The sequence below is a fragment of the Phascolarctos cinereus genome, unplaced genomic scaffold, assembly GCF_003287225.1.
Source record: "Phascolarctos cinereus isolate Bilbo 61053 unplaced genomic scaffold, phaCin_HiC Scaffold_4;HRSCAF=312, whole genome shotgun sequence".
NCBI lineage: Eukaryota > Metazoa > Chordata > Mammalia > Diprotodontia > Phascolarctidae > Phascolarctos > Phascolarctos cinereus.
Genome location: NW_027555847.1, coordinates 665,209,027 through 665,235,897, shown reverse-complemented (window position 1 = coordinate 665,235,897; position 26,871 = coordinate 665,209,027). Strand labels below are relative to the sequence as shown.

Below are 26,871 nucleotides of genomic sequence, written 5' to 3'. Positions count from 1 at the left end.
TCCAGGCCTGGGGTCTCCCTCCTCCAGAGTCTTGGGGTCCCCTTCTCCAGAGCTCCAGGTCTGGGGTCTTCCCTCCCCTTTCTCTTCTCCCCAACCCTATTCTCCTCATTCCTGGATGTCTCTCTCTCTCTCTCTCTCTCTCTCTCTCTCTCTCTCTCCTCTCTCTCTCTCTTCTCTCCTTCTCTCTCTCTCTCTCTCTCTCTCTCTCCTCTCTCCTCTTCTCTCTCTCTCTCTCTCTCTCTTCTCTCTCTCTCTCTCTCTCTCTCTCTCTCTCTCTCTCTCTCTCTCTCTCTCTCTCTCTCTCTCTCTCTCTCTCTCTCTCTCTCTCTCTCTCTCTCTCTCTTCTCCTTCTCTCTCTCTCTCTCCTCTCTCTCTCTCTCTCTCTCTCTCTCTCTCTCTCTCTCTCTCTCTCTCTCTCTCTCTCTCTCTCTCTCTCTCTCTCTCTCTCTCTCTCTCTCTCTCTCTCTCTCTCTCTCTCTCTCTCTCTCTCTCTCTCTCTCTCTCTCTCTTTCTCCCCCTCCTTTACCTTTAATAACCCCCTCACCCCAGACTGTCCCCCACCTCTCCTCTCCCCCGCCCCCACAACGCCTTGGATCACGCCCCTCAATCCCCTTCCTCTAACCAATCCCGTTAGCCCACTCCGCTCCAGCCTCTGTCTCCATTGGCCTCGGTGCACCTCTATCCCGCACGTGGCCCTGAGTTACAGAAAACGCAGCCCGTGGCTGTGCGGGGGCCGGACATCCGGGGTGCGGCGGGCCAATCGTACCGCTCGACCCGGCCGCCGCTTTGGCGGAGCTGTCCGTCGCCCTGCCCCCACGCCTCCCTCCCTCCCTTCCTCCTCCCCCAGCCCTCCGTCCCTCCCTCCACCCTCCCTCCGGGTTCGCCTCCTACCTCCAGCCTCCTGCCCGCTGCCTCCACCGCTCGCGGCCTGGGCCTTTCGGCGGCCTCTCCTCCCTCTCGCCCCGGCCCTTCCCTCCCCGCCCCGCCCGACCCGGCCCGCCGCCCGCCATGCCGCACGCCTTCAAGCCCGGGGACCTGGTGTTCGCCAAGATGAAGGGCTACCCGCACTGGCCGGCCCGGGTGAGGGGCGCGGGGCCGGGGCTGGGGGACTTGGGGTCCTGGGGGTTTGGGGGGGCTGCACAGGCAGAGAAGGATTTGAGGGTCCAGGGGGAACCCCCCCCAGGATGGGCGGGACTTAGGAAACTGACCCGGACCCCGTCACTCGGGGCATGTGGGGAGCCGAGACCCCACTGGGAGGAGGGGAGGGTCTGGGGCTGTAGGAGCTCTGGGGCGGGCGTGGGCAGAGGGCATGGAGGACCCCACCGAAGATTCGGGGAAGATGGAGAAACCCGGGAACTGGGGCACCTTGGGGACCAGAGGGCTGTGGGGGAGCCTCTGGGGATTCTGGGGTTGGGGGGTCTGGGGGCCTCGGGGAAGTCCGTGACTTAGCTGAGGAAGCGGGGGATGCTCGGAGGGTTGGCAAACAGGGACCTCAGAGAGACCCCAGAGTCGGGTGATGCTCTGGGAACAACCCTGAATGGGTTCAAACACAGGTTCTGTTACTTGTATGACCTTGGACAAGTCCCTTTTTTTTCCTCTCTGGGTCTCAGTTTACTCATCCTTAAAATAAGCGGTTTGAACTAGCTGGCCTTTGAGGTCCTTCTCTGCTCAAAGTCTGTGTTCCTTGTGAACTGGGGGAGCCTAGGGATGAAGTAGACTGAGGAATCCAGCACCTGAGTCTTAAAAGACAGAAAAAGAGTGGGGAATGGGACAGCTGGGTGATGAGATAAGAATATGCCTGTAGAATTAAGGTCTGTGAAGGAAATTAGAGGTACTGAGGAGTTTATAGGGGACTGAGGGACTGGAGGGATAAGCTTGCTTGTGGGTGGGACTGTTTTTGCCTCTTTTTTATATCCCCAGGGCTTAATACAGTGCCTGGCACATAGTAGGCTCTTGCTTAATAAATGTTTGTTGATTTGAAGTTAATTGAATTAATGAGGAAAATGGAAGTGCTAGGGGGCCCAGATTCTGAGGAGTGGGTTGCTGGGAATACTGAAGGATCTGGAGAGGACCAAGAGAATGGGATTGTCACCTTGTGGCCTGTAGGGGGTAGAGTAGAAAAGAAAATGCTACTGATGAAGGATGACACTCTGAAGTAAAGGAAAGTGGCATTTGCAGTGGCTAGTAGGATTCTACAAGGATACTAGAGTGCTTAACTGGTGTCAGGAAATCTAGTGTGAAAAAGGGCCAATCCTATAGAGTTGCTAAGGCAAGGTCTCTGTTGGATTTCAGGATATAATGAAACCCTATCTTCCCCAGTACCCCCAAGATGGAATTAGGCAGAAGGGCAGTGCACAGTGCTTGGAATGATGAGATGGGGATCCTGACAGGAAGTATACTGGAATATAAATTGAATTTATCGTGTCTGGAACCAAGTGTTTAGGGACATTGGGATTCACATATACAGATAGGATATGATGAAGGAATCTGGGGCTTCTAGAGTTTGTGGAGTTTCTGGCATAATGTGCTTTGGAGGGACTATTAAAGTTTGCTTTGAAATGCTTGTGATTATGGAGGCTAGATGGTTATGAGTCTGATAATAGAGGAGTGTATCTTTCATGGGTATTTGAACTCCTTGAAGAGTTAAGGTATCTGACTAGGGAAGTAACATTTTTCACTGGTGTCTTGAAGGTTATTATGTAGGGAAGAATGCTTTCGAGGGAAGAGGATTAATTGTGTATGTTTTTTTGAAGGAAGAGAAATTACAGAAGGAGCAATAGTATCTATAACTTCCAAGAGGAAGGAGCTACCTGTTGGTATATTTGAAAGTTCGCAGGTGAGGGAGGTGCTGACAGGGAGGCTGGCAAAATGTGCCAAGAATTATGGATGGGAGGGATTGTTGGTTCTGGAGCTGATGGGAGACCTAGAGGGCATATAGTTCAAGCCCTCATTTCACGGATGAGGAGACAGAAATCCCCAGAAGTTAAGTGATTTGTCCAAGGTCACATAGGTAGAAGGTCCAAATCGTTTGTACCATGCTAGTTCCCCTGGTACCTAAATGGATGACTAAATGAGCTAAATGAGATTTCCTTGGGACCTGTAACAGTATGAATGGAATATGACGGGGAGCCAAAGAAATCGGAGGGGGGTGGTATAAGAGTGGTGGAAATAGATCTGTGGAGCAGGAAAGATTAGAAAGAAAGGAGTTGTTGGGTTAATCTAGGCTTCTAGCATTGATGCTGGTAGCTAAGGGGGATCTGGAGAAATAACTGTTTACAGAAAATTTCCTCCACTTTCTCAATTCCTGTTGCCTATGGCAAAAACCCTTCTCATTCTCCTCCTCTATGAATTTCCTTCCATCCCCAAATATTTCCAGGCACCTGATTGGAAACTAGGGGTTTTTGCCATCCTCCTGTTGGGAGGTGATTGACAGCTGCTTCAGCCCATGGGCCTGCACAGAGAGGGTTGGACTTCCTGGATGCTGAAGTCCTGTCTCCTGGAGCCCACTCCCTTCTCCATCCTTGTTGCTTGCCCCCTGCATCGTGGGTTTCTTCTGGGGCCAGTCCCCAGCCACAATATCTTCAGGGATCCCTTCCATGGAATGTCCTTTGAGGGGAGGGGCCAGGGTAAAAGGACTTGAGGAGTCCCCTGAAACCATACTTATCACCATCCCAAGCATTGGCTCCAAGGAAGGTATTTGACTTCTTGTAGGTGAGACATTGTCCTGGGGATACTGTTCCTAGCCCCTGTCTTTGGAGTGAGAGGAACTTACCTGGGTGGGGGAAGTACAGCTCTTAACTTTGAACATTTAACCTCTTGCTCTTTCGATAGCACCCCTCTCCATGGTATTTCTCTTGCCAAGATAACCTAGCGTCTTTCTTGAACATCTGTCTCATACTGACAGTGTTCGCTTTGGGGGGTGTGGAGTGATAATGCTTCTCATTTCTGACCATCTCTACTTTCTTCACCTTGCAGATTGATGACATTGCAGATGGGGCAGTAAAACCACCCCCCAACAAATATCCCATCTTCTTCTTTGGCACTCATGAAACGTAAGTGTCCCCCTCCTTCATCTGGTGCACTTGACTCACGCTTTTCCTTGGTACCAAGCATGGCTTCTGGACTTACCTGCACCTGTCCCATCCATGATTTATTTCTCCAGAGCCTTCCTGGGACCCAAGGATTTGTTCCCCTATGAAAAATACAAGGACAAGTATGGGAAACCCAACAAGAGAAAAGGTTTTAATGAAGGCCTGTGGGAGATCCAGAATAACCCCCATGCCAGTTACAGTGCTCCGCCGGTGAGTACTTTCTCAGAAACTGATGAGTAGCTCTTTTCTTTTTCTTGATCTTCCCCAGATATAACACCAAAGCAGAGTCTTCATTTGATGACCAATTATTCCCCAAGCTGTACCACGAGAAACCTGAATAGCCTGAGATTTCAAGCTTGTCTTAAGTCAATCTGAGGGTCACTTTGCGTTTGGTTCTGGAGAAGGTGACTGCTTAGTTGACTGACAGGAAAGACAGAGAGATCTATAGATCCTTAACCCTAAATTAAGGAAAACCACATAACTTTTGTAAACATTTCTTTCTCCCAAGAAGAGAAAGCATGGTATAATGGGTAGCTAGCTCTGTGACTGAAGGCAAGTTCACTTCCTGGGACCTAAGTTTACTTATCTATAAAATGGAGACAATGACACTTTTACTTTTACTACTTTAACACTTTTACTACTTGTTGTGGGGAAAGTGCTTCTTAACATATCAAGAGCTTAGAGAAGTAAGAGCAGTAGATGTCAGACTTTGAAAGAGTCTGTGATTGGTTATAGTTAAAAGGTCTCCAGTCCAGATAAAAGTGTGAGTGGGTACATCTGTTATCTGGAAGGCAAATGGATAGTAGTGTAGAAGTTAGAGAAGGTGGAGACAGAAGAAAGAAGGAGGGGATTAGGTCTGGGAGAGGATGAGCTGTCCATTGATTCATTGTGAGCTTTGCTTTTGACCACTGCTCTTGAGGTTTATGCAGATAAATAAAGGGGTGCAGGAGGATGGCACAGATGGCACAGACCTAAGTGGAGGGCAAGAGCCTGGCTCAGGAAAGATTTGTAGGCATTCACGATAAACGAGCCAACATGAGTCATCCACAAGGGATGGGTGGATCCAGAGGACTAGCAGTTGGTTGCGGAGAAGCGAAGCTGTCATGGAAGGGGATGGCAACTGGCAAGGTCTGAGGGGAACGCGCAGGGATGTTTTTGATGCTCTTAGTCAAGGCAGTACTCTGGGGTGGAGGGCAGCAGAACCCTGTTCTGCCTTTCTCATGAGTCTGTGCCATCTTAAAATTCTGTATCCATAGGCTGAGCACTGGATTTGGTGTTAGCAAATCTGGTTTTGCCACTTACTACCCTCATCAACCTTTGGGAAATTTGTTCCTTTCTTTGGCCTCAGTTTCCTCATCTGTATAATGTGGTGGTTAGACTACAATTATAGAGCCCTTTCCAAGGTCTTTGATTCTAGAGGGTAATGTTTGCTTATTCCGTATCTCTTTTGTGTGAAAACTATGTATTTGATTTGCCTTGATCCGTCGTGAGGGCAGTTTTTATCGTCTGCATCTTTTGAGGTGTTTGAGAGGCCTGGTATCCATCTCCTTTGCCATAGAACCAACCCCTTTTCCCATCGCTTTGCTTGCTCTGGAATTTGGATAAATGGTTCATAATGTGGTTGAGTTTCACCAGCTCCCCTTCTGGCCCTGGCTTAATTTCTCTCTGGTTACCTCCTTACTGTGATGCTTCTCTGTGAATCATCAGCACCATTTAATATTTATTGGACACCCACAGCTTGCTAGGTACTCCATAAAACAGAGACAAAATACTGGTCCTCGAGGAACTGGAATTGGGAAACAGTAACCCTCGGCCTGCTTTTCAAGCCCAAACTGTTTTGGCTCTGAGCCACCTTCACGTCTCATAAGGTTCACATTTCCAGTTTAAATAAGTCAGTTCACCACCAATAAACAGAGGGAGGTATTGACTTATAGGCTGGAGGAGAAGAGGCTGGGAGCGTGAAGGACAGAGGGCTGGTGACACCTCCCCTGGATGCTGTTGTAGCTCCCCCTGTTCCCTAGAAAGGTGGCATCATGTAGTGGACTTGGAGGCAAAAGACCTGTGCTGACTTTCTCATTTACTAGCTGCATTACTTTGGGCAAATTGTTTCCCTTTTCTGAGCCTTAGTTTCCTCATCTGAAAAGTGGGGGAACATGATATTTATATTGCCTGCCATACAGGATTGGAGTGAGGAAAGACCTTATGTGCTCTATAGTACTTTGTGATTGTTGTTATTATTGGAATCAGAAAGTCTGAGTTGAAGTCTCAGCATGGCCACTTTTTCATGTGACCTTCAGAAAGCCACTCATCTTTTTCTTCTATGCCCTCATCTGTAAAATGGGGATAATAGTACTTGTACTACTTCACTTACAGGATGGTCGTTGTGGGGAAAGTACTTAGTAAATGCAATTTGAGCTATTATATTATTTGGTGCTTTGGTATTATTGAGAAGCAACAGGCCAAGGCCAAGGACAGTGAGGGAGGAACCATAGGAAGGCAAGGATCCTTGAAGAGGGGGAAACAAGAAAATGAAGAACTCTGTGTAAAATAATCATGTACAAAGGGGTAGCTCCCCTCAGCCTCTTTTTATAGGTGATCCATAGGCAGAGAAGGAGTGGTGCTGCTTACTAGCTGAGTGGTCAAAGATAAGTCACTTAAGCTTTCTAAGACTCAATTTCTTCATTTGTAAAATAGGATAATAATAACACATACCTCATAGAGCTGTTGTAAGGATCCAAAGAGATTCTATCTGCAGAGGAGCAGCTTGGAGGTATGGAAAGAATCCTGCACTTAGGGCCTACCTGTACCTTGATTACTTCATCTGTAAAATGGGTTTAGCACTTGCACTTCTGACCTCCCAGGGTTGTTGTGGGGAAAGTACTTTATAAGCCTTTAATGCTGTAGAAAATGGTAAATTACTGCTGTGTATTTGTTTGCCAGGATTTGTTCTCCCCAGCCTTTCAAGAGAGATGTGGTGGGATTGTAGTAATTACTGTAAGTAACATGGTTAAAGTAGTAGCTCTTTTCCTCCTCCCATCCCTCTCATTCTGCCGTTTGCCGAGGATAGGTTGATATGTCATCTTTGTGAATGATAGAAAGAAAATAAAAGTGACTGTACCTCCATAGCTGGCTTTTCCTCTTCTTTTCTCATGTTACATGTTGTATTTCCAATTCTTTAAGACAATGCCAGAAGTGAGATGCCTGTTTTATTTTATGGAGCCATTTCAGAAGCTTTGAGGTTGATTAGTTCTTCGCTCTTTCCTGGTTCTCCTTGGTGCCGATTATCATGTGGATGATCGAGGCTGGAAAACATTTATGATATCAACAGGAGGTGATATGATTCTGGCAGAAACAGCTTTGGGAGTCAAGGACTCTGAGTTCTAGTCCAAGGTCCTGCAGTGATTTGTCTGACCTTAGGCCAGTCATTTAGTGGCTCCATGCCTCAGTTTTCCTCTCTGAAAAATGGGGGATAATCCTACCTTGCCTGTTTGATCACAGGGATGTAGCAAAGATAAATAATAACTCACATTTTAATGGTGCTTTGTAGTTTACAAAATGTTCAGTAATTACCTTGTGAATGTTATCTTTATTTTGCAGATGAGGAAACTGAGGTAAAGTGACTTGCTTAGAATCACATGACTAGTAAGTAGTAGAGTCAGAGCTCAGACTCCAACCTTCTTTAAGTCCAGTGCTCTTTCCATTGTACTTCACTGAAAGGACCATGAACTGAAAAGAAGGTGGTATTATTGCGATAATAGGCAGATGTAAACCAAGTCCCATTCCTGCTTCTTTGTGTGACTTTGGGAAGGTCACAGACTCTCTGGTCCTCAGTTTTACTCCGTACAAGTAAATTTAATTCAGCAAAATTTTATTTAGTGCCTACTATGTACAAGGCATAAAACGAGGATCATTAATAACTGCTCCCCCTGTGTAACTAGGGTGTTGTAAAAAGAAGAAAATAAATGGCTTCCCAAAGCTTTCTGGAGGAAAGGTGTGATAGCAACCCAGCAGTACTGTTCTCTCCTGGCTTGTTAGACTTTGGGCTTGACCTACTTAGAATTATCCTCTTGAATCTTGTCAGAAGTGATAAAGACAAGATCATGTTGTATTGGCCAAGAGAGCTCTGGGCCGTTACAACCCAGAGGAGTAGGGACATGTGTTATATATTCAGTTCCTTTTGACTCCCTATAAAATGAAGATAATCTCTGAAACTATCATTGGTTTTCATAAATGGGAATTGTTTTGTTACTTCTACCATCAGAACACATTGAGCAGTTTTGATGGAGCCCTTGAGAAATACCAAGGGTTCTATAGAAAGGTAAAATTCAGGGAAGAGAAAGGAGGGAGGGAAAGGAAGCAGGGCCTGCCTGCCAGCACTGCAACGAGCCTGTCTGGGTGGATGAATTCTGAATCTGTGCCTCTAGCCCTGACCTTTCCCCCAAGGCCCAGTCATTTATTTCCAACTGCTTGCTAGACATTTTGAGAGCGTTGAGCTAGAAATTTCCTGCCCACTTTGATTTTCCTTTATCCCAAGCACTTGTGCCTTGTTTTTGTTTGTCTTCTTACCTTCCTGTGAGTGCTGCGGGTGAGTCTTCCTTCGAGGGTCAAGCATTGCCAAGCCTCATGGTCTGTGTTTCTTCTGCCTTTTAGCCTGTGAGTTCTTCTGACAGTGAAGTCCTGGCAGGAAGTGATGCAGAAGATGAGGCGGGACTCATGGCTGTTGCATCAGTGACAGCAGCGAGTGCCAGTGAGAAGATGGAAAGTGATGAAGAGTCTGACAAGGGCAGTGAACACAGTGGGATAAAGCGGAAAGCGCCACCATTGAAAGTAGGTATGGGGTAAGCTGAGCCTGGACCCCAGGCCCTTGTGGATGGAGAAGTGGGGTTAGTACTGAGGCAGCAGAGGAGCTAAGGGAGGGTCACCCAGGGCCCACCTAGTCCTGGTGATGCTGTCAGCTGTAGGCAAGGCACTCTCCCTGTCTGCATCTATTTTCCTATTTGTCAGGTGAGGGGTTTTGATTCAGGTGAGCCCCGAGTTCAGATCTTGACCCTGACACTCATTGTGTGAGCATGGTCAGCCACTTAACCTTAATAAAAGGATTTGTTCTGTAAAACTTGGACTTAGTCAAAGGGCTGCACTTGAGGACCACATGTGGCCTTGAGGCTACAGATTCCCTACCCCTGCAATATTGATTCTTTGGCAAAGGGAGGAATCCATGTGGATTGTAAATCTCTGTCCAATTTGCCTGTCAGTAGTTTTTAAAAATGTAGGTCATCTGTGAGGGACAGGCCGCTCCTCTCTAATGTCTCCCAGCCGTATTTCCTATTTCAGGGTAGGTTTCTTTAGACCAGAGCGACTGTGCCAAGGCATCCAGGTCAGGATTTTATTTTTGTGTACAGTTTCCCAAGGAATCGAGGCCCCTGTTTTTTAGTCTCTTGGGAAAGGTTACAGTTCTGTGGGTTGCCTGATCCCTTCCTTTTCTCTCATGCCAGATTCTCTGAAAAGACCGGGGATGGGAGGGGGAATTCCTGCATGACCGGGATATAGTGCTTTGTGGTGGGCAAGGTGCTTTGCTTATGTTTTCTGATCTGATCCTCACAATATGCCTGTGGGCTGAGCAGTGCAAATATTGTCCTGGTTTTACAGATAAAAGGATCTGAGAAATTAACTGTTTCTTTTGAATTTTCTAAGTGGTAGAGTTGGGGCTTGAACTCAGGACTCCCAGCACTCTTTAAAAATTGCTTAATTATTATTGATACATTTTGTTTTGAGACAGCAGACACTTCCAGCAAACACCCAAGCAATCCCAAGTACTTTCCCCCAAAAGAGTTAAGCAAAACTGCTTGTTGCAGTGACTGCCGTGATGGTGTGTGCCGCTTGTGTCAACACGCCTCTTATGTGCCAGGCATTATGCCAGGGGCTGGGGAGAGAACAGCACAAAGGAAGAGTCCTGCCCTCAATGAGTCTATGTTCTTTTGCCTGGAAATAGCATGTAGCCGTGTAAAGAAATACAAACTATCTACAGAGTAAATCCAGCACAGTGAGAGTGGGAGGTCCCAGTGGCTTGAGGAGATCAAGAAAGGGCTTACGTGGGAGGCTACCCAAAAGGCAGCCAGGGCTCCAGAGAGGCCCAGGCCTGGAGCTAGGGCATTCCAGGCATGGGGCACAGCCTGGGCTGTCCCCACACAGTGGGGAGGTGGAGTGTCACATATGAGGAACAGCAGGTAGGCCAGTCAGGCTGGAATGTAAAATTCATGAGGGGAATAATGTGTCATCAGCCCACAAAGGCAGACTGGATTCATATTGTTAAGAACTTAAAATTATTGCTCTATTTTGTTTTTATATCACCTACATTTCTCAGTATATACCTCCCTTCTCCCCTTCCCCGAGGGCTGGCCCTTATAACAAAGAATAAAAAAGAGGAAGAAAAAGAGTTTAAGGAAATCAGACAATATATTGAAAAAGTCTTTGGTTTATGCCTACAGACTCTCATCTCTGCAAAGAAGTAGAGGGAAGTGGGTGAAAGGGTTTAAATGCCAAAAAGAGGAGTTTGTGGTGTATTTATTCTAGAGTGACAATTCTTTATTTGGGGTCTGTGAACTTACCTTTTTTAATATGTTGGTAACTACTTTAGTATGATTTGTTTCCTTTATAATCCTATGTATTTTATGCATTTAAAAGCATTAGCCTGAGAAAGGGTCCATAGGTTTAACCAGACTGACTGCCAGAGGGGTCCAGGACACGCAAAAAGTTTAGAACCCCTGCTTTAAAGGCAACAGAGAGCTGCTGGAGCTTTTTGACTAGAGGAGTGACCTAATCAGATCTGTGTTTTTGGAACACCACCTATGGAGGTTGGATTGGAGAGGGGACCAACTTAAGGCAGAAAAATCAATTAGTACCCCATTGCAATAGTCCAGGTGAGAGGTGATGAGGACTTGGAACTAGGGTGGTGTTGTGGGAGTAGAACTGATAAGATTCGACAGTTGATTGGATGTATGTGTGGTGAGGCAAAGTGAAGAGTTTTGTATGACGCTGAGATTGTTAACATGAGTGACTGGAAGGACAGGGATACCTTTAGCACAAACAAGGAAATTAGGAAGGAGATGGATTTGGGGGGAAATATCAGTCATCTTGAGTTTGATATACCTCAGGGCCATCCATCCAGTTGGAAACGTGCAATAGGCAGGTAGAGATTTACATCTAGAGTTTATGAGAGAGACTAGGGCTGGCTATATGGATTTGGGTGTGGTCTGCAAATAATGAGACCCCATGAGAGACTGTGGAGAGAGAATAGAAGAGGGCCTCCTGAGCCTGCTGGTATCTCTGCACATGAGTGATGACCTAGCAGAGATGGAGAAATGGTGGCCACCAAGAAGGAATTGTGAAAAACTAAAGAGGAGAGGAGATAGCTAGGAAGGAGAGGGTACTTAATCATATTTCATGCTGCAGAAGGATCAAGTATTAATCACTCAGCAAACAGTTAGATGCCTACCGGATTCCCCATCTCACTCCCAATAGAAGCTATGCCGAACCTTCTCTTCTCTCTTCAAATCTTCTATACCTTCATCCCTTGTTTTCCCCTTTTCTCACACTTCCCCTTCCCTTGAGACTTCGCTTCTTATTTTACTGAGAAAATTGAGACAATTCTTTGTGAGCTCCATCTTCTGTTCTCTTCATCTCAAAACCCCTTCACATAGTGCCTGGCACATAGTAGGTGCTTAATAAATGTTTATTGACTATTGGCATCATTTCCCAGGGTTTTTCTTGCCTGGGCCAAACTTACTTGTGCACTTGGTCCATCATATTATCATCAACAAACATTTATTTAGTGCTTGCTATGTGCCAGCACTGTGCTAAGTTCTGGGGATACCAAGAAAGACAAAAACCAGCCCCTGCCCTCAAGGAGCTTCCATTTTAATGGAGGACTCAATGGGCAAAAAACTATGTACTATAAGATATAGCTGGACATCAATAACAACATTGACATCTGTGTATAAATATATATGTATATATATGTGTGTGCATTATAATAAATAGAGGGTAATCTCAGAGGGAAGGCACTGAGGGTAGAGGTGGAGAGAGGAATGGAGACCAGGAAAAGCCTCTTGCAGAAGATTTCATTTGAGCTGAGTCTTGAAGGAAGCTGGGAAAGCCAGGAAGTGGAGATGTGAAAATGTATGGAGGAAGAGAATTTAAGGCATGGGCGACAGCCAGCACAAAGGCCAAGAATCTGCCAGTTGGGTGTCTAATTTGAGGAAGAGGAAGAAAGTCAGTATTGCTTGATCAGAGAGTATGTGGAGGGGAGAAAAGCGTAAGAAGATTGAAAAGGTAGGAAAGAACCACATCACGAAGGACTGGAACAGCCAAACGGAGAATTTTATATTTGATCTTGGAAGTCATGGGGAGCCACTGGAGTTTACCAGGGAGAGATAGGTGTGTGTGACATGTTCCGATCCCATGCTTCAGGAAGATCCCTTTGGCAGCTGAGTGGAGGTTGAACTGGAATGGGGAGAGAATTGAGGTAGGGAAACCAACTAGCTGGCTATTGCAGTAGTCCTCCAGGCATGAGATGACGAAGACCTGCCCCAGAGTAGCTGCTTGTGGAGAGTGGAGAGAAGGGGGTATATGTGAGAGATGTTGGGAAGCAACAAGATCTGGCGACAGATTGGACACATAGGGTGAGTGAGGAGTTGACAGTGACATGTCGGATGTGAGCCTGGGTGACTAGAAGGGTGGTGGTGCCCCTAAGAGTAATAGGGAAGTTGGGGCAGGGGAGGCCTTGGTGGAAAAGATAGTGAATTCCATTTTGGACATGTTGAGTTGGAGTTGTCTCCAGGACATCCAATTCGAGATGTCCAGCAGGCAATTGGTGATCCAAGACTGGAAGTCAGAAGAGAATTGGGGTGGATGCCTAGATGTCGTAATAATTGAAAAGAGATTATAATGGAGTCTATGGCAGCTGATGTGATCACCGACATAGGTATAACATAGAGGGGGGGGAAGAAGAGGGCCAAGGACAGACCTTGGGGAATACCCATGGTTAGTGGCTATGACCTGGATGAAGAATCCAGCAAAGGAGACTGAGAAGGAGTGGTCAGACAGGTTGGAGGAGAACCAGAAGAGAACCTAGAAAGAAGAGAGTCTTGAGAAGATGAGCTCCTCAAGTACGGCCCTTTGACTGAATCCAAACTTCACAGAACGAATCTTTTGGGGATATTTCAAACCGGATGTCCTAGAGACATCTCAAACTCAACATGTCCAGAACTGAACTCTTTATCTTCTTTCAAAACAGTCCCCCTCTTCAAAACTTCCCTACTTCTTTGAAAGGCTTCACCATCTCTCCATTCTCCCAGCTTCATAACCTTGGTATCATCTTTGACTCCTCACTCTACTCATCCTATGTACCAAGCACAGATATCAGTTTTACGTGCACAATATCTCTCACATCCAACCCTTTCTTTTCATTCACATAGCTGCCACCTTAATTCAGCCCCTCATCACTTGTTGTCTGGATGATTTTAAGTCTCTCATCATTCCGTTCCTTCCTACATGTTGCTATCTAATTTTCCTGAAGTGTAGATCTGACCATCTGATTCCTATATTTAATCATCTCCAGAGGCTTCCTCTTGCCTCTAGGATAAAATATCAATTCTGTTAGCTTTTAAAGCTTTTCATAACTAGCTCAATCTGTCTTTCCAGCCTCATTGAACTGTATTTCCCCTTCTTACAGTCTGTGATTCAAGCAAACTGGCTTTCTCTCAGTTCCTTCCCCATCACCTTCCATCTCTTATCCCTGTGCTTTTGTACTGACCATCTGTCCCTCAAGCCAGGAATGGACTCCTTCCCTACTGCCTCTTCAAGATACAGCTCAGGCACCATCTTTTGCATAAAATGTTTCTGGATCCCCCCATTGCTAGTGCTTTCACTCCCGAAGCATCTTGTATTTAATGATTTTGTATGTATTTGTATTTATTAGTTTTATATTTATGGTGAATATAATTATTTATGTAATATTTGTTGTCTCCCTCATTATAATTAAGCTCCTTACAAATAGAGATGGTTTCTTTCTTTCTACTCATATCCCCAGCACCTAGTACAGTGTCTGACACACAGTAGGCACTTAAGAAAATGCTTGTTGAATGACTGATTGATTATCATGTGCCAGTACAAATGGGGATGCAAAGACAATAGTGAAACAGTCCCTGTACTCAAAGAGCTTGCATTCTCTTGGAGGAGACATACATATATAAGTGGATACAAATAGAGATAAGGTGAATTTGGGAGGGGGAGGCACTGTCAGTTGGAGTGGGGATCAGAAAAGGCCTCATGGAGAAGTGTTTGAACTGAACCTTGACAGAACCACCACACAGAGATTCACCTCTCCACAGGCAATCAGAAAGTAAGCAAATGTCTCCCATCGGAATCAGTTCCCAGGAAGAATGCAGGATAAGGAATGGCCATTGAATTTGGCAATTAAGAGATCCATGGAAACTTTGTAGAGCAAAAAATATGTGCTTTAATGTTAATACTATGATACCACCAGTGTCTCCTGGATCCAAGCTGAATATTTTGGCCTTTTTGTTACTGTCTTTAGAATTTTCATTGTAGTGATTGTGTGAATTGGTCTGTTGTCCTTTTGGCCTTGCTTTCCTCACTCTGCATCACTTTATGTGACTTTCTATTTCTTCAAATTCTTTCTTTTTGCTATTCCTTAAGTCTTCTTTCTGCTACGTGATAGTAGCCTTTCCAAAGCAGGGAAGTGAATTTGGGGTGCTGCTGCTTGATATTGAGGATCCCTGGGCCTACAATCCAAAATAGCTAATGCTTTTCGTCTTAGGTCATTACAGGACCTCTTTCCTACCCAAAACAGCTTTTGCTTTATGTGGACTTAGAGAATGAAAGCTGGGAACCAGTAAAAGTTTTTCTTGATGCTTTTTTTTTTAACCTCTTCCATTTCATTCTGTGCTGTTCGACGCCAAGGACCCTTGCCCTAGCTCCCCACACTTGATACCTCTTAGTTAGGTTTAGCGTGTACTCGGGGCCCTCCTCTACCCTGAGGAGGTAGTAGGCAGAGCCTCCTGGGAGGGGTGGTGAAGAGTAGTGGGAGAATCACGAAGGGAGCAGTATCCTTTTCATTCACTGGTATGCATACATGTACCTTCTCTTTTTCCAGATGCCAGTGTCTAAACGGGCACGGAAAGCCTCCAGTGACCTAGACCTGGCCAGTGCTTCCCCATCTGAAGATGAAAACTCAGAAAGCTCCTCAGAATCAGAAAAAAACAGTGATCAGGTGAGTGTGGGTTTGGGTCTTTGCAGGGGAGGAGAGAAATTAATCAGGTTAGGGGAAGTTGGTTAGGAAAAGACACGAGATGTCTTCTGGAGAGAGCAGAATCTCTTCCAATTCCATCTTGTTCAATTTTCCCTGGATTCGGGATATCACAAAGCATAGTTGGAAGGGAGCTTAGAGATCTTCCGGTATAGCCTCTTCTGACAGGAGATTAGTAAATCCCAGAGGAAAATGGAATTTCCCAGGGTCCTATAACAAGTGGGTGGTGGACCTGGGACTTAAAGCCCAATCTCTTCACTCACTGTCTCCTGCCTGCCCGTTGGTCTGTAACTGAACACTGGGTCTGGGTGCTTTGCTGATAATGTTGTTGGCTTCTGCACTTCAGAGGTTTTGGATTCCCTTGGATTCCCTACAGGTTCCATTAAATCTGAGACAAAGGGATTTTGTGAGGTGACTGAGGGCAGAATGGGTGGGGTGCCTGGCCTGGCATGATACTCAATGATTGCCAACTTTCTCCTGTTCCACTCAGGATTTCACTCCAGAGAAGAAAACTGTTGCCCGGACCGCGCGGAGAGGCCCAGTTGGAGGAAGGAAGAAAAAGGTGGTGAGCCCTCCTACCTATTTTTTCTCCTGGAGAAACTTTAGGGGCTTCTTGGTCACTGACTCTAGCCTTATGACATGGATTGGGATGAAGAACAGAACTTCAGGGTCCCTTCCAGGGTGTTTCATTTACACAACTGATATCCCTGGGCACTGGCATTTGGTAGAGAATGGCAGTTCAGTCTCATTACCTTTTGTTTGGATTGCTGTAGTAGCTAGGCCACGTACTAGGCAGGTGGAGATGCACAGTGAGAGCCCAGGAGAGAGACTTAGGCCAGCCTTAGAGATCTGGGGGTGATCTTCCATACAAATGGTAACCGAACCTATGGGGCTTGCTGAAGGAGAGTGAGGAAAGCAAAGAGAAGAGTGCCCAGGACAGAGCCTCGGCACAGGGTTGGGTGGGGGATGTGGATAATGAGCCAGGGGAGACTGACTAGGAGTGCCAGAGAGGCAGCAGTTTTCCCCTGGCCATCTCCTACATACTGCTGCCAGGTTAAACGTCCTGAAGCAGAGTTCTACCATCCCCCTGCATAAAGTTCGTGTTTCTCAGCCTGGCATTGAAGGCCTTTCTGACCTCTCTCCAGCCTGTATTTCTAGCTCTCCAGCTCACTATGTAAGGCCTTTTTGGATCCCCCAGTTAATAACATTCTCCATTACCTTGTGCTTATTTATTTATTTTCGTGTGTGTGTGTGTGTGTGTGTGTGTGCGCGCGCGCGTGCGTGCACTGTTGCACACTCCCCCTCCCCTCCCCCCAGCCCCCAATAGAATATGAACTTCTGAAGACAGGGACTGTTCCATTATTTCCTCTGTGACCTCAGTGCTTTATGAAGTCCCTGGCTTATATAGTAGTCACTTAATATGTCCTTGGTTGATTGCCCCCCAGCATGCTTTCTGTTGTCCAGCTGAACTGTGACCAGGTCCTGGGCTTTCCTGCCTCTCTGCTTTTGTCCACACCGTTCCTTAGGCCTGCAGCATCCTTCCTACTTTTTTAATTACCTGGGCCTCTATCTCTGTATATTAAAACCAGAAGGCCCGGCTGCTGTGTAAAGCTCTCCCTGATTCCTCTCCCCCTTCTCCCCAGTACCACAGGTATTCTCACACTCCTCTGAGCTCCCCTAGCACTTTTGCTCTCTTATACGCTTACCTAATCCTATTTTGTGTAATAGTCATTTGTGTTCACATCTTAAGTCATCTGGTAGATTGTCAGCTCCCTGACATACAGAGTATGTCTATCTTTATGTTGCTGGCTGTGCTCAGCACAGAATGAGTGCTCAATAATCATGAAATTGTTGGAGTTCAGTCCTTGAAGGAGCTTATTCTCTGTAGATGGGGAAAGAAGACAGAAGTAGATGAATGAAAAAACACACAGGGTACTATATAACAAAAGCAACATGCATTTCTTAATTGCCTGCTTTATTAATGTGATTAAATGCCAGTTGAATTGCACAGAATTCCTGAAGGGGATAAGTTAGTATTACTGAAATGGTTGGAGGAGGCTCGGTGGAGGAGAATGGTTCTTTTCCAGGACCTTGAAGGATAAATGGGGTTTGGGTAAGCTGAGAGGTGGGAGGAGGCCACGATCAGAGATGTTTAGCTGAGGGGGGCGATTTGGACTGGGGGTGCAGTAGAGGGAAGAGTGAAAGGTTGGTCATTTTGAGAGGCCTCTTGGCCTTTTGGTTTTCTGTATCTGTACTCTTCACATGCCTTCCATAATGCTGCTTCTTCTGTTATATCCCTAGAAGGTGGATTCTGGTTCTGATTCAGACTCGAAGGCTGATTCAGAGGAAGCTCAGAACAAATCGATGGTCGTGACAAAATCAGACTCAGATTCGGACTCGGACTCGGACTCAGACATCTCTGTCAAGAAGCCTCCTCGGGGCAGAAAACCAGGTAGGGCAGCAGTGGGAGGACCAGCCCCCCTTGTTCCACTGTTATCCCTGCTGAAACTACTGTTGGTCACTCACCCTGCTCTGCCAGGAGCCTGTTTCCTGAGGCAGGAGGGTCCTGCCTCTTCTCCGGAGGCTCCCTCTGTCCTTTGGAGCATCTCCGGAGGGCTGGGAGAGGCAGCAGGTGGACACTCCGTCGTCTCTGTCCTCTAGCTGAGAAGCCACCCCCCAAAGCTCGGGGAAGAAAACCAAAGGTAGAGCGCGTTCCCAGCAGCTCCAGCAGTGACAGGTGAGTGTGGGACAGGGCCTGATGCCAGACTCCCAGACACTGTCGGGCTAACTCTGGTCCCTTTTATACCAGCCAGGGAGGGAGGAAATGTGAACGCTCCCTCACCAGTTCTCTTTGTGCCCTTCTGTTGAGGAGGAGGAATTCTTGAGCAACAGACACACCTGGGGTGGGAGCAGACAACTGGTGCATGTTCCTTTTGCTCTTTTGCTGTCTCGATGATTTTTTTTTTCCTGTTGGTCCTCTCACTCCATAGTGACAGTGACAGCGAAGTGGACCGCATCAGTGAGTGGAAGCGGAGGGACGAGGAGCGGCGTCGGGAGCTGGAGGAGAAACGGAAGCGAGAGCAGGAGGAGGAGCTGCGCCGACTGCGGGAACAAGAGAAGGAGGAAAAGGAGAAGAAGAAAGAAAAGTCTGAGAGGGAGGAGACACACCCCAACAGTGACAGCAGCGAGGCTGAGGTCAAAGACGATGAGCCCATCAAGAAGAGGGGCAAGAAAGGGCGAGGCCGAGCCCCTTCATCCTCTGATTCAGAGCCAGAGCTAGAGAAGGAGGTGAATGGCCTAGGACTCCCTAGACATGGTTCTTGTCTGCTGGGTGTCAGGCATTGTGCGTGGTTTCCAAGGAGCGTATGGTAAAGAGGGGCAGAGCTCTCTCTCCCCAGTCCTAAGCAGACCTGGAGATCTGTGGCTTCCTGTCTTTCTGACTGCCGTTCCTGTGTGCTTGTCCTAGGTGAAGAAGCCAGTGAAGAAGTCACAATCTCAGTCGTTAGAGCCATCGAAGAAACCAAACCAGAAGGAGAAAAGAAGCCGCCCAGAGGAGAAGTCTCGAGCCAAGTCAGCACCAATCCATAGTCCTTCTTTTGCCCCAAATCTCTTCCTCTCTCTGTGTCCCTTCCCTCTGGAGAATGAGCTCTTTGGTGCCCCATCGTGGTTTCTGGGTTTAGACCTCTTGTCCCTCCTGGGTGTCTCTTCATAACAGCTCTTGAACTCTGTCCTGGACCCTGGTTGAATTGAGTTTCCCTTTTCCTGGGTGCCCATCAGGGTGTGTGAGAGCTGCTATCCAAGGGGAACAGCTAAGAAATCTGTTCCCCCAGATCCTGGGGTGGGGGGAGTTACCTTTCAGAGGTAGATGGATTCTGTTGCATCCTATGGGTTTGGAGATCCTGGTGCTTTTTTTCATAAACTTGTCTGCTAGGGCCATTGGGTAGTTTCCATTTTGAAGATATGACATTCTGGTGTAGTCCTGGATGAAGTCTCCCTCCCCCCAGTTACTGTGACAACATGAATATTTAGAGGATTGCAGTAGCTATATAGGGCACTAGCCCAGCAAGGGCCCTAGTTGTGAGGGTAATGGTGCCCAACTCCCTCCAGGCCTGTGAAAGTGGAGCGAGCCAGGAAGAAGTCGGAGGTGCTTCCAGAGAGGAGGGTTGAAAAGAAGAAAGGTGAGAAGTAGGGCTTCTCAACTAGGGGACAGCAAATTGTGGGGCCCTCAGTGCTTGTGGTTGGGTGGGGGAGAAGGCGATGGTGATGCCTCCTGATTCTGAAAAACCCCGTGAGCACATAATGATGATGCTCCATGACAGATGTCTTTGCCTCTTTCATCATCACCAAGATAAAGGAGGTGAAATTGTCCCTCACCCTTCCAGGCTATACCCTCTGTGACTTTTTTTCTGGATGCCCTTTATTTTAGGTGGGCTTTTGTTGTGGAGGAACATAGAGTCCAGTTTCCTTTAGTCCTGATGAGATGGATGAGATACAGTTACAGAGTAACTATAGCATGATGATAATGAAAATAATAATAGTAATCATAGTATAACCTTTATATCTAAGGTTTATAAAGTTCTCTACATGTATAATTGCTTCTTTGGGGAAGGGGAGAGTGCTCAGAATCTGGATGCAGAGGATAATTGTGCATAAGAGCCTTTTGGGGTAGTATTCAGTTCAAAAGAGGGAAATTCTTTCTCTGATGCTTGTTAGCTATACTATGCTAGGCAAATCACCTTAACTTTCCTGACCCTTAGTTTCCTCATCTGAAAAATAGGTATGACAGTATCTTTGACTCACCTCTCTGGATTATTGTGAGGATCAGATAAGACAATACATGTAAACTACTTTGCAAACTATGCAAAGTTATGCAAAATACTATGTGAGCATCAGCTTGTTATTCATTCAGCAGTCATTCATTAGGTTATGTACAAGATAGTTTAGAAGACTTTGCCTGCTCTCATTGGCTGGAGTCTTTGTCTTACTTTGGGGTGGGAATGTTTCCTCCTGCTTAACAGAGCCGTCCGTGGAGGAGAGGCTGCAGAAGTTGCACAGCGAGATCAAGTTTGCGCTGAAGGTTGACAATCCGGTAAGAGCTGTGTCCTAGGTCCTCGCTGTTCACCTCTGCTCCAGAGACACTCTCCACTCCTGCCTTTTCCACTCGAGAGCTCATGGTGATGTTCTTTTCCCCATGAGATCCCATCTCTAGAATTCCTCAGATGCCTCCTGGGGGTATGGAGGTGGCCTTGAGTTCTTGAGGGCTATATGCCAGTGAAGCCTATGCTCTGGCTGGCCTGTTTTCCAAGGACCAGTCTAGCCACATGTGGAGAGGTTCTTCACTTACAAGTCGGCCACCAGAGAATCACTTTTTTTGACAACACATAAGATCATCTTAGGGTGTGTTGAAGAGAGGTTACAGTCTGCATAGTTGTAGGCAGAGAGCCTGGATCAGTGAAATAACAGATCTTTTAAATTATTAAATTCAGTGCTTTTCTCTTGTTTTTGCAACAAACCTGTGTGGCAGCTAGGGCTATTTAATGAGCAGATAGTGGCAAAGAGAGGTCCACGATCTTGTCTTAGGTCAGAGAATGAATCAGGCCAGAGCTGGTTTGGATTTTAGAGTTTTCTACTGTACCATTCAGGATGGAGCCCAGGCCTCTGCCTGCTGCATATTTCCCTTTTTTTTTCCTGATTTCTTTTGTGCTTGGCTGCCATCCATATGCCATATCTTGTACAAACTTGGGGCATACTACTGAGAAGATTGTTAGTATCAGGGCCCGTTTGGTAGGTCAAATAGTGTTACAGAGGCAGTCAAGTCTTGAAATAGTAGTGCCAAGTCTCACCACATGGTGGCGCCCAAACAGCAAGTTTAGGGCATTTTCCCAAGGTTCTCTCCAACCCATGGAAGTCTTTCTCCACCATCCTACCAGTTCTTTGTTTATGGCTGTCTTGGTCTTCTTACTCAATCAGTCAACACATGTTTATTAAAACGACCCTCTATGTGTACAAAGTGGTGGTAGGGCTGGGCTGTTTAAAGTCTGCCAGTGCTCTACCAGGCACCCCACATTTAAATTGTTGGGTCCTGTAATGTCCAACCCTCTTGCAGTCCCCTTACTATGACTTCTACAGTAGTAGGTCCTAGGCTTTGTACTTTGATGATCACAAAGCTTTTTCTTTTCCAACCTATAGGATGTAAAAAGATGCCTCAATGCCCTGGAGGAGCTGGGGAGCCTGCAGGTGACCTCTCAGATTCTCCAGAAGAACACAGATGTGGTAGCCACATTAAAAAAGGTACAATAGGTGCTGCTGAGGTGGGGGTGGGGAGGGTAAGGGGGAGTGGGGATGGGATGAAGGCAGGACATGCGGCAAAATAGGTCTGGTCTGACCTGGTCTGAGGACGGGGCAGTAGGTCCATAATGTCAGTATCTTCTGGCAAGATATTTGAGGATGGTGGGCTGGGACAGTTGTTGGGGGCTTTGAAGTTTAGTAGAGGAGGCTGATCGAGGACAGATTTAGTTACTGTGAAGACTGAAGCACAACTTTATGGGGGTGATTGCTCTAGTAGAAGGGAACTACAAAGAAACTGAAGGCTTTCACTTGTGTTTAAAAAGTCAAGTATAGAATAGAGGGGTGGGGTGGCACCGGTTGTATGTGGGAGAGACATGGCTAGGGTAGCAACAAGTAATGTGGAAAATACCTGGGGGAATTTCATGGATTGACTGCAAGCTTGATACAAATCAGCAATGTTATGCAGCAGCTGAAAATGCTACCTTTTTTCAGGTGGCACTCATAGAGATGGAGTGTTTAGGAAGAGGGCTTTAGGGTTAGTGCCTTCCTCTGCCCAAATCAGAGGACTTGTGCCATTTGAGGGTCAGGTGCAGGAACTGTAGGTATTTAATCTGTAGAGGAGAAAACTTAGGGAGGGATGTGATCATTATTGTTAAATATCTGGAGGATTGTCATGTGAAAGAGTATATTTGTTCTGATTGATTCAGAGGGCAGAACTAAAAGCAGTGAGGGGAGAAATGATGGGGAAGCAAATGTCAACTGAACATGGAGGAAAAACTTCTGAACAGAGTTGTCCAGAAGTAGCATGGGCTGTCTCAGGCAATAGTGAGCTGCTTGGAAGTCCTTATTTGGAGGCTGGATGACCACTTGGGTCTGTTGTAGTGGGGGGGGGAACGACTGACTTTTGAGGTCCTTTTTTTTAAAAATTCAATTATATTTTACTTTTAGTTCCAAATTCTTTCCCTCTTTATGCAAGCCTTCCCCACCCATTGAGAAGGCAAGAAATACAATACCCATTATCCATGTGAAGTCATGCAAAATATATTTATGCATTAACCATGTTTAAAAAAAACAAGAAAAAGAAAAGAAAAATATGCTTTAATCTGTTCTGTGAGTCCATTAGTTCTCTATCTGGAGGTAGATAGCATTTTTTATCGTTTGGAATTGTGGCGAGTCATTGTACTGATCAGAGTTATTAAGTCTTTCACAGTTGATTATCTTTACAGTATTGCTGTTAGTGTGTAAATTGTTCTTCTGGATGTGCTGACTTCCCTTTGCATCAGTTCATATAAATTTTCCCAGATCTTTCTGAAATCATCCTCTTTATGATTTCTTATAGCACAATGGTATTCCATCACATTCATATACCATAATTTGTTTAGTCATTACCCAGTTGATAGGTATCCCCTCAGTTTTCAATTCTTTGCTACCACAAAAAGAGCTGCTTTTCCTTTTTCTTTGATTTCTTTTGGGGTACGTACCTAGTAGTAGTATTTCTGGGTCAAAGAGTATGCTCAGTTTTATAGCTCTTTGGGCATAGTTCCAAATTGTTCTCTAGAATGGTTGGACCAGTTCACCAGCAGTGCATTAGTGTACCTGTTTTCCCACATCCCTTTCAGCATTTGTCATTTTCTTTTTCAGTTATCTTAGCCAATCTGATGGATATGAGGTAGTACCTCAGGGTTGTTTTAATTTGCATTTCTCTAATTATTAGTGAGTTAGGGCATTTTTTCCATATGGTTTGGTAGCTTTGATTTCTTCCTCTGAAAACTGTCTGTTCATATCCTTTGACCATTTATCAATTGGAGAATAGCTCTTATTCTTAGAAATTTGCCTTAGTTCTCCATATATTTGAGAAATAAGGCCTTTATCAAAGAAACTTAATGTAAAATCCCACCCTACCTCCCATTTTCCTGTTTTTCTTTTAATTTTGGCTACATTGGTTTTGTTTATGCAAAAACTTTTTAATTTATGTAATCAAAATTATGAGGTCCCTTCACATAGCCAGGTGACTGTATTTTAGTGTGGAAATGGCTATGGCAGGCATTAATCAGATTGAGGGAAGGGAGTGTGGTGAACTGGAGTTTTTTTTCTCATCCTGAGGAGAGATATTTTGCACCCAGATTCGCCGTTATAAAGCCAACCAGGAAGTGATGGAGAAAGCAGCAGAAGTCTACACTCGGCTCAAATCAAGGGTCTTGGGACCAAAGGTTGAAGCAAACCAGAAAACTAACAAACCTGCCTTGGAGAAGGTCCAAGCAGAGGTGGAGAAGAGTGAAGATCAGTTGGCAGGAGGGGAGGCCCCCAAGGAGAAGATAGAGGAGGAGCCTAATGCTGGTAAGGGGACAATGGCCTGATTTGACCCCCATTCCCTTTAAGGCATGTGGGAAGTTAGAACTCCTAAATCCTTTTATACCATTGATGTTCTTAGGAAAAAAATATGACTTGAAATGTGACTTCTCCAAACAGACCAGAGAAAGCTCCTGTCTAGGGGTCTCTGGGCATCTGAGGAATGTTCCTAAGGAGACTTGTAGGGGCAGTGTCACTTCTGTTGTCCTACACCAAACTGAGTAAGCTCTTAGTGTGGCCTGATGAAGATGGTGTTCACCCTGAGGAGCAGAGAAGTCAGTCAGTAGGACTGGGTCAGGGCACAGAAAGTGTAAAGGGGACCTTGCAAACAGGACAAACTCGCAATTTCTGTCCAGTGGCGTGGAATGATTCGAGTTCTCTTGCTAGTCAATGATCTATTCATGTTCCTTAGCGGTTTTTTTTCCCCATGGTTTAGTTTTCCAGCTGTTTGAAATGTATTTGTCAAGTTCTCTGTGGTAGGTACAAGAAAGACCCATGAAGGGATTTGTTCTCATTTGCGTGACCAGACGGACGTTGGTTTTTGTGGTGAGCGGGCAGGCACCACGCCAACAGTCCAGTGTGGAGTAAGTTTCTCTTGGCTCTCTCTTCCGGCTCAGATCTCGCCGCTCCGGTGAATGGTGAGTCCACAACCCAGAAGGGGGAGAGTGGTGAGGACAAAGAGCGAGAGGAAGGACAGAATATGGGAGAGGGGCAAAGATGCGGCTCATCTGAAGACCTGCACAACGAGTGAGCATTGTCATTGGTTGCTGGTGTCAGAGAGGGAAATGGATTTCTCTGGAGAGAAGGAAGGAGGTGGTGGTATACCCAGGCTCTCACTGGGCCCCATCTTGGGCCCTGGAGTCTAGGACTGCTGTGAACTTGCTCCCGGTCAGATGGCTTAAAAGAATTGTGAAGTCATTGTTTTCTTCTAAGAGGAGGGACCTCAGGGATCCCCTCACTTTACAGATGAGGAGGGGGATCCTGAGATCTGGAGAACGGAAATGACTTGCCCAAGGTCACACAAGTAGTAGAGAGAGCCAGAATTAGAACCCAGTTCCTTTAATGTGAGCTTCTAGGTAGGCTTTCAGCATATTTGTTTCTCTGGGATGGGAGTCAAAAGATCCTGCTGGGGAGAGAGAAGCTGCTTAGGTGGGCCTTTGTTAAGAGTGGATCCCAGGACAACCGTTGATCTAGTTTTTTGCTGTTACTCAAGGTTGGACATCTCCTCATTTATTTGGGAAGGTCACTTAAACTTAGTTGGCTCGCCTGTAGCCTTTCTGACTGCTGTTGACTATTGCTGTAGCTTATCTGCTTTCTAGGAGTAAATGACCCTGCACAAGGAGGGATGTTCCCTACCACCACTGCCCCATTGATCACCTGCAGTTACTCTTCCAGCATTGTCTTTGGAGTCTAGATTTGGCCACTGACATCTGACCCCTCTTCTCCCATCTTGCTCCCCCCCAGCAACATTCAAGAGGATCCAGAGCTGGACAGGCCAGGGAACGACCGGCAGGAAAGAGAGAGGGTTCGGATGGACTCGGAGTCCCTTGATGAGGAGAGCTGAGGGCCTGGGGTGTGCTGCTCCCGGCCTCTGCCTGGCCCTGGGTTTGAGCCCCTTCACTAAGTTACACAGTAGATGATGTATAGGTCTTGTTCCCCTCCCGTCCCCAGACTCCTGTGAAAGCCGAGAACTTTTGGGGGACGCTGTGCTCTTCAGTTGTGTTTGTTCCCTTGGGTTTTTTTTCCCTCACCTAATTTCTGTGATTTCAAAACAACATGAAATGAATATAAAGGGTTTTTTTAATGAAAAAAAATTCATTTTTATTGGCTTGGTTTTCTAATGTTGTTGGCTGCAGTGGAGACTGAAGCTGAGAGCATGGCCAGTTTGGTGCAGGACAGGAGAAGCGGCACAGCCCCCCATTCGCAGTGAACGGCAGCTTTGAACCAGCAGTGCTTCCGGCCTAGAACCAGGCAGAGATGACTGAAGGAAGAATGGGGACAAGAGCCTGTGATCTGGTGGCCTGAGACTATTGGGCTTGGATTCCCTGGCCCTGCTCACAGCTGGAGAAGTTCATCTTTACACAAAAGAAGAAAGAAAATAAAAATCTAAACTTTATGGCTCAAATGAGGCTGTGGTTTGAATCTTCTCCCACTGAACAGCCCTGTGGCCGGGCCAGCCAATGTCAGCCTTTGGGGAGATCTCAGGGACCAGGCTGCATGGGACATGCAGAGCACGAACCATTGATCTTGGACTCAGCCTTGCTTTTCAGGTGGAGGTTGGCTGGACAGGTGGAGTCCCAGGCCATCGTGCTTTAGTATTAAAGGGGGAGATTAGGCCTGGGAGGGCTGCTGTTGTGAGCCCTGAGGCTCTTGGAGCCAGATGCTGAGGGGACATTGGGCCCCTCGATGTAAAGACTGGAGCTGTTTCCTGTCCACCAGGTGGAGGTGGAGGTGCCTGTACTGCAGAGATCTGGGGTCACGACACTTGGCAGGACGCACGGCCCGAGCCAGGGGCTCCTCTTCGCAGCCCTGGACGCCAGCTTGGGTTTGTAACCTAGGCCCGGAAGGCTTGTGGCAGGTAGTTCCTTTCAGCTGTTCTTCCTCCTGCCCGTGGTGGGTGAGGGGGCCTGGGGCTCAGTGAAGGAATTCCATACTACTGCAGGAAGTCATTTTCTGGGAGCCAGATCCATAATGAGGATTTAGCTGGGTTGGAGGTTTGATTGCCATGGGATCTATGGGGGCAGAGGGGTCTGCTAATGACAGGCCCTAACTTAGGGCCATTTTGCCAGGCTTGAAGTTGGAGAGTGGGTATGTTGG

The 26,871-nt window shown here is 46.5% G+C and overlaps 1 protein-coding gene across 3 annotated transcripts; it reads left to right on the top strand.

The window, feature by feature from the left end:
* Nucleotides 1-869: 869 nt before the first annotated feature.
* HDGFL2 (HDGF like 2) lies at nucleotides 870-26,179 on the top strand. 3 transcript variants are annotated; one of them, XM_020971314.2, is made up of 16 exons: nucleotides 870-1,080; nucleotides 3,976-4,052; nucleotides 4,163-4,301; nucleotides 8,742-8,918; nucleotides 15,265-15,381; nucleotides 15,908-15,979; nucleotides 17,719-17,869; nucleotides 18,079-18,154; nucleotides 18,408-18,705; nucleotides 18,884-18,987; nucleotides 19,525-19,595; nucleotides 20,436-20,506; nucleotides 21,607-21,708; nucleotides 23,829-24,042; nucleotides 24,672-24,801; nucleotides 25,519-26,179. In XM_020971314.2, exons 1-16 carry the CDS (start codon nucleotides 1,009-1,011, stop codon nucleotides 25,616-25,618), a joined length of 1,971 nt encoding a protein of 656 aa, XP_020826973.1. In that variant the 5' UTR covers nucleotides 870-1,008; the 3' UTR covers nucleotides 25,619-26,179. The 3 variants fall into 3 exon arrangements, with proteins under 3 accessions (XP_020826973.1, XP_020826974.1, XP_020826972.1); XM_020971315.2 differs by having other exon boundaries at nucleotides 15,908-15,982; nucleotides 25,911-26,179; XM_020971313.2 differs by having other exon boundaries at nucleotides 15,908-15,982.
* Nucleotides 26,180-26,871: the final 692 nt, after the last annotated feature.